This window comes from Cyprinodon variegatus, unplaced genomic scaffold (genome assembly GCF_000732505.1).
Source record: "Cyprinodon variegatus isolate N-32 unplaced genomic scaffold, C_variegatus-1.0 Scaffold1629, whole genome shotgun sequence".
NCBI classification, from domain to species: domain Eukaryota; kingdom Metazoa; phylum Chordata; class Actinopteri; order Cyprinodontiformes; family Cyprinodontidae; genus Cyprinodon; species Cyprinodon variegatus.
The window spans coordinates 37298-43394 of NW_015152082.1; the positions used below are offsets into that span (position 1 = coordinate 37298).

The window sequence follows — 6097 nt, forward strand, 5'->3', positions numbered from 1 at the left end:
TTATTTATTTATTTATTTATTTTGTTTTAAAAAGATCCCAAAAACCACTGGAAATATTGCAGTAAAGGTTGATATCAGTACCCTCTGTAGGTCCACTCTCCCTAACGTTGCTGGATTTTATTGCTCATATTTTCCAGGTGATTTTTCTGCAGATGTTCAATCCAAACAAGTCCATGCCTTTGCTGGAGGGGCAATCATCCTGCCCTGCTCTATTGAACCAGCAGCTAGTTCAGATATTCAGACCGTGGAGTGGTCCAAAGAGGTAGAAGGGCAGATGCCAGCTATTGTTTTCCTGTACCGTGATGGCTGCGAGACCTTTGAGATGAAGGATTCTGACTTCGAGTACAGAACCAGCCTCATCATGAGACAGCTGCAGAAAGGGAACTTCTCATTAAGGATCGCCAATGTCAAGCTTTCCGATACCGGGACGTTCCACTGTTTACTCATCTGGAAGAATAAAACCAAAGAAGAAAGCATCGTAGAGTTGGTTGTTGGTATGTTTCTCGAATTTACCCTTTCCAAACTTTTTGTGTTCCCATTAATTAATGACAGGGTTGATTAACCCAGTGCTGTAAAGAAGTTGGTGACTTTTTATTTATATTGCACTTCTTAGAATCAAGGTTACAAAAGCCTTTATGTATGATGTAGAAAATTGAAAATAGAAATGGTTAAAAATTTCATTTTGTTTTTCTATTTTTATTTTTAGACAACTTAGTTGGAAAACAGCAAGTAGACATAAGAACAGGGGTAATTTGAGAAAAAGGGTGCCCTGATAAGAAGGATGGAACCTAAAACTATAAATAGTTTTTGGTGTAGTAATGGATGAAGAGCAAAGGCATAAGCATAGTGAAATCAAACAATTTCCTTGAGGTCAATGTGCTTTTCACAGATGCAACATGCATTTCTCTCTAAAAAAACCACCTCTATATGTAGTACTAAATCAGATCAGTTTTTAAAATGTCTTCTGTCTAACATTCATGTCACATTTTATCCAACTCTCACGTCATCATCCAGACTCTGGCATTCATATCAAATCCTATCCATCACAGCAGTCAGTTCTGCACAAAATCAAACTGGAAATGGTTCTTCTCTCCTTTTAACCTTTCTTCATCTTGTTATAACAAAATCATACTACTGTCTGTTCCTATGATGAAAACACAGAGATGCAGAGATCTGTTATTCCTCTCTAAACAGTGTGATGTCTACTCTGTCCTCCTGCACATGCGAGTCCTGTTGGGCTGAGAGACGTTCAGACTGGAGTCTAATGGTGGTCGCATTTAAGTAGACAGAAGGACCCATTAAAAAAAAAATGAAAATTAGAACACTTGCAGTGTAAATGTATCCTAAGATTTTAGTAGCTAATTTGGGGAAATTTGGAAAAGAGTATGGATGTTGAACTACGCTGCTCCAAAAAGTAAAGGGGACACTCAAATCAAACATCCTAGATCTGAATGAATGAAATATTCTCACTGAATATGAGCTGACAACAAAATCACCAAAGGAAATTAAATGTATTAACCAATGGAGGCCTGGATGTTGAGTCGCTTAGTTTAATGGCACTAGCGAGTCGTTTTTTTCAACAGTAGACTGTCAGGAAAGGGCGTATGAGAGAGGGGGAGAGACATGCAGCAAAGGACCACAGGCTAGATTCGAACCCGGATCGGCCGTGTCGAGGACTAAGGCCTCCCTACATAGGTTGTGTGCACTAACTACTGCGCCACCTGCACGCCTACATACAAAAGTGGATAAACGGACTACAGGTTAATCCGAACTTTCCACAGCCTGCATGACCTCCTTACAATGACTTGGCATAGTCCTGATGAGGTGGCAGATGGTCTCAAGAGGGATCTCCTCCTAGCCCTGCACTAAAGCATCTGCCAACTCGTGGACAGTCTGTGGTGCAACGTGATGCTGGTGGATGGAACGACACATAATGTCCCAAATGTGCTCAGGCTGATTCAGTTCTAGGGATCCGGTGGGATAGACCACAATTTCAAAGCCTTCATCATCGTAGAAACTCCTGACACACTCCAGCCACATGAGGTCTAGAATTGTCCTACATTAGAAGGAACCCAGGGCCAACTACACCAGCATATGGTCTCACGAGGGGTCTGAGGATCTCATCTAGGTAGCCGTTAGGTAGCTAATGGCAGTCATGCTACCTCTGGTGAGAACAAAAAACACCACCTCACACTACTACTGACCCATTGCCAAACTGGTCATGCTTAAGGATGTTGCAGGCAGTGGATCGCTCTTCGGAATGTCTCCAGACTCTGTCCCATCTGCTCAGTGTGAACCTGCTATCATCTGTGAAGAGTACAGCCCACCAGTGGCAAATTTGCTAATCCTGGTGTTCTCAGGAAAATGCCAACCATCCTGGGCCGTAAAGGGTCGTGAGCAAAAGCCCATCTATGGACACTAGGCCCTCATAGCATCCTCGTGGAGCCATTTTCTAACCATTGCAGACACACTCACATTTGTGGCCTGCTGGAGGTCATTGTACAGGTCTCTGGCAGTGCTCCTCCTGTTTGATGTTTTAACCACACCACAGGTGCTGCTAATATTGGCATTCAAGTTAAATCTCACTAAATACCTCCAACAACGCTACATCGAAAAGTTTTGATTTACTTTTGTTAAGTTGAGGATTTGCAAGCAGTTAATTCTTAACCAAACATTGCCTGTTTGATGGGGTATGAATATGAGGACTTTTCTCCAAGAAAACATCAGTTTGCCTGACTTAAAAGGCTCACAGCATGAATTTGAAAGTCATTTCAGGTATTTAATTTTTAAATTTAAAATTTTTAGTAAAGAAAGCTTATGCAAGATAACACTGCAATTATTTAGAAAAGTCGCTTTTACATGTTTTGTGTTGTTGTATAAATAGATTGAATCTATAAGTATAATTTGTTAGGGCCAAATATATGCATACTCTTCAACTAAAAGGTGAGCACATGGAGGTAACTGTTTCCGCAAAACATTTTGATTGGCTTTAGACATTTTTCTTGCTGTATTTTTAAGCAGTCTTATTTTAAGTAGTATTGTTGCCCTCTTCACAGCGTCGTCCTCGGATCCAAAGCTTTCTGTGGTTTCTGTGGACAGCAGAGGAGTTACTGTTCAGTGTGAAGCCCTCTGCTGGATGCCAGTGCCGGTGATGACAACTGTGGATGATGAAGGAAACAAACTCACTGAAGAAGAGCAGAAACAAGAACTAGATCCTAGAGGATGTTACAACATTAAGCAAAATGTCACTCTGCAAAATCCCCTAAGCAAGTAAGTTAACTTTAGAAACTCTTTATGGTGTTTAAACAGACTGACTCATTGGAATTCATGTAGATTCTAGATGAGCAGGGAAGGTGTTTAAATATGTGCTCAAAACTAACCACTAGAGGGAGCTGATGCACCATCAGTAGAAGAAGAATCATTGTACCCTGAAGAAAGCTTCAGGGTGTTGTTGTTTTTTTAATCATTTTTTTTATATTTAAAAGAATAAACTAATATTGTTTATTAAATGAATGGAAGTTGGTTGAATCTAATATCTGTAAATGTTGATGAGATCTGATCAATTTCCTACAGATTTAATGAAAAAGCAGCCTTTCCATTGGAATTGTCTCCATTTTTCAGGTTAAAGCTGCTTGTCTTGTGACATTTATTATATTTTATTATATTTTATTACAGGGTTGTGTGCAAAGTTCACCAGCAGCAAAGGAATCACAGCAAGATGACGGAAATCCTCCTTCCAGGTACAAACCTTGGATACTTTCACTAAATCTTTACATCAGAAACAGCTTTTTTTCCACCTCAGTTAATCTAATTTAAAAAGGCCTGAGCAAAAGCACTCACATTGTTTACTTAATTAAAACCAAAGATACACATAAACAAAAATAGATGAGTAAAATTATTAGTCTGAGAGAAATGATGATGTAAACGTGATTCGGTTCCACCCAGTCACCATTTGTGTCGCCAACTTCCCCTCCCCACAAAATATGAATACCTTTACAATGGGGCAGAGTTGCAGTGAGGGACAGTACATTTTCACAACATTTAGTTTTAATAGTTAAAAGCATTTGCTTGGAAGTCAGCGCACACTATTTCTTTACCCAGTTTTGTGTGTAAGCGAGCTATATACGTGAGATCCCAGGATTTGCAGTCTCCTGCTCCATCCTTGTCATTATAAATGTTTTATAATAAACACACTGGTTCCAACTGGACCGATTCTCTAAGTGGCTTTAATTTATTTCTGTTTGTTGCAACAGTTACTTCTTCTTGTTATTAGTATGTATAAAACTAAGGAGTATGTTTGGTAGAAGCAAAGAGTAGAAACTACAGATTTTTTTTTAAAATCTTAAAGGAAAAAGTGCATAGAAAACTACAGTACAGTACAGATAATATATAAAAGCTACTTAAGTACAGCAACGAAGTGTTTTTAATAAATATGCTTAGAATTATTTTTTTTATAAATTTTCTACTAAATCAAACCAGCTCTGCTTCATGGTTGGTTTTACTTATAGGTTTGTTTTTCCATGCTGAATGTTAAAAATGTTATTTTGTTTTTGTATTTCTTGTTCTTACTATAATTTGCAACTAAGCAATATGGTCAGCAGATTTCCAAAATTAAAGTAAGATTCATCTGCCTGACTTAATGACATGTAATATCAAATCATTACTGGATGTATTTGGTGTTTAATATAACTCGCCTCTTGTTCCAGATTTCGGGGAAAGCTGTGTTATGTCCTATCTCATCTCAGCGGCAGTAACGACTTTGCTTTTCATCACAGCTTTTTGCATTTATATTTGGGTAAACAAGAAACATTACAGTTCTGGTAAGTTGTCATCTTCAACTAAGCAGATAAAAATGTATAAATATATGCAACACCAGGGTAAACAAGCCCCTTTTTACTCCTAATATGTTTTTGTTTTTTTCCTAAAAAATATATAAAGTCGGTTGCAAACATTTTAAACACGTTAACACTTGATGTGCGTTACAAGCATCTTATTTGTTCAATTTTAACCCTCTGAAATGGTTTAATACATCTGAAAGACAATTCACAAAATACACTTAAAGTCTTCCAGAGATAAACTAACGTCAATGATTTTGTTTTTCCTTTAACTCCATACAGCTTAAAAGTGTGAATTTATGCTCTTAAGCTTTTTGGTGCTTCTTTGTTTTAATGTTTTATATTTTCATGGATATTGAAGGTGTTTGATGACTTGTATTAAATGAAAACTACTTCTGTCAGGAATGTGGTCATTGTCGAAACCCAACATGCAAACATTTCGCACCATATTCTGCTATTTAAGTTCAACATTAACCGAAAGACCTGTAATACTGCAGTGTATCAGTCAAATAGTAATTAGAATAATGTAAGGGGGGCGGTTGTGCTTCTTCTACTCAGGATAGTCTATGGCTACTCGTTTCCTTTTTTTTCTATGTTTAACTGTCATTTTTTAACTCTGACCATCTTGGATTTGTTCATACAGATGGAGGAAACCAAGAACAGATGACAGATATTTCGGACCAAACCTCAAAAAGCCAGTCCAATGAAACCCAATCCCTTCTTGACCAGCAGATTGCAGCTGATAACAAACAAAACAGCCTGACTGAGGAATTGAACCAACAAGTTAATGGTTTATAGGTATTTCCTGCATTTAATATCTCAGGTTAATCCTCTGACATCAACACTAAAGCTCTAAGGAAGGACAGTTAGAACACCAATGTGCAAAACCTGAAACATTACCTAGTTTATCCAAAAAGAGTCTGATATTAAAGCTACAGTGTGTAATAATTACAGGGATATACAGTCAGAAATCTAATATATTATACATAACTATGTTATTTATCATCATCTACGAGCTCAGCCACTTAACCTTAATATTTGCGTTGCCTTAGAATTCGTTATTAATAATTACATAGGAGCGGGTCTCGCAGCCATGGAGGCAGACATCTTTGCGCTACGGCAGCGCAGAGCCAACAAACTAGCGATTGCGAGATCGCTCATTACGCTCGAAAGTAACTACGGCAAGTTGAGAGAGATGAACTGAGACGGTACTGAACAATAGATGGCAGTATTATGCCTGAGAATACTATCTGTAAAATTAT

At 38.0% G+C, this 6097-nt stretch overlaps 1 protein-coding gene across 1 annotated transcript in view; it reads left to right on the forward strand.

Moving 5' to 3' along the window:
* LOC107104149 (putative selection and upkeep of intraepithelial T-cells protein 1 homolog) overlaps positions 1-5799 on the forward strand; it is a 14122-nt gene extending 8323 nt beyond the window's left edge. Inside the window, exons 2-6 of the mRNA XM_015404080.1 lie at positions 138-494; positions 3057-3270; positions 3676-3740; positions 4707-4820; positions 5479-5799. Coding sequence (XP_015259566.1) covers positions 138-494; positions 3057-3270; positions 3676-3740; positions 4707-4820; positions 5479-5633 — 905 coding nt within the window. The 3' untranslated portion in view covers positions 5634-5799. The remainder of the gene's footprint in view (positions 1-137; positions 495-3056; positions 3271-3675; positions 3741-4706; positions 4821-5478) is intronic.
* Positions 5800-6097: the final 298 nt, after the last annotated feature.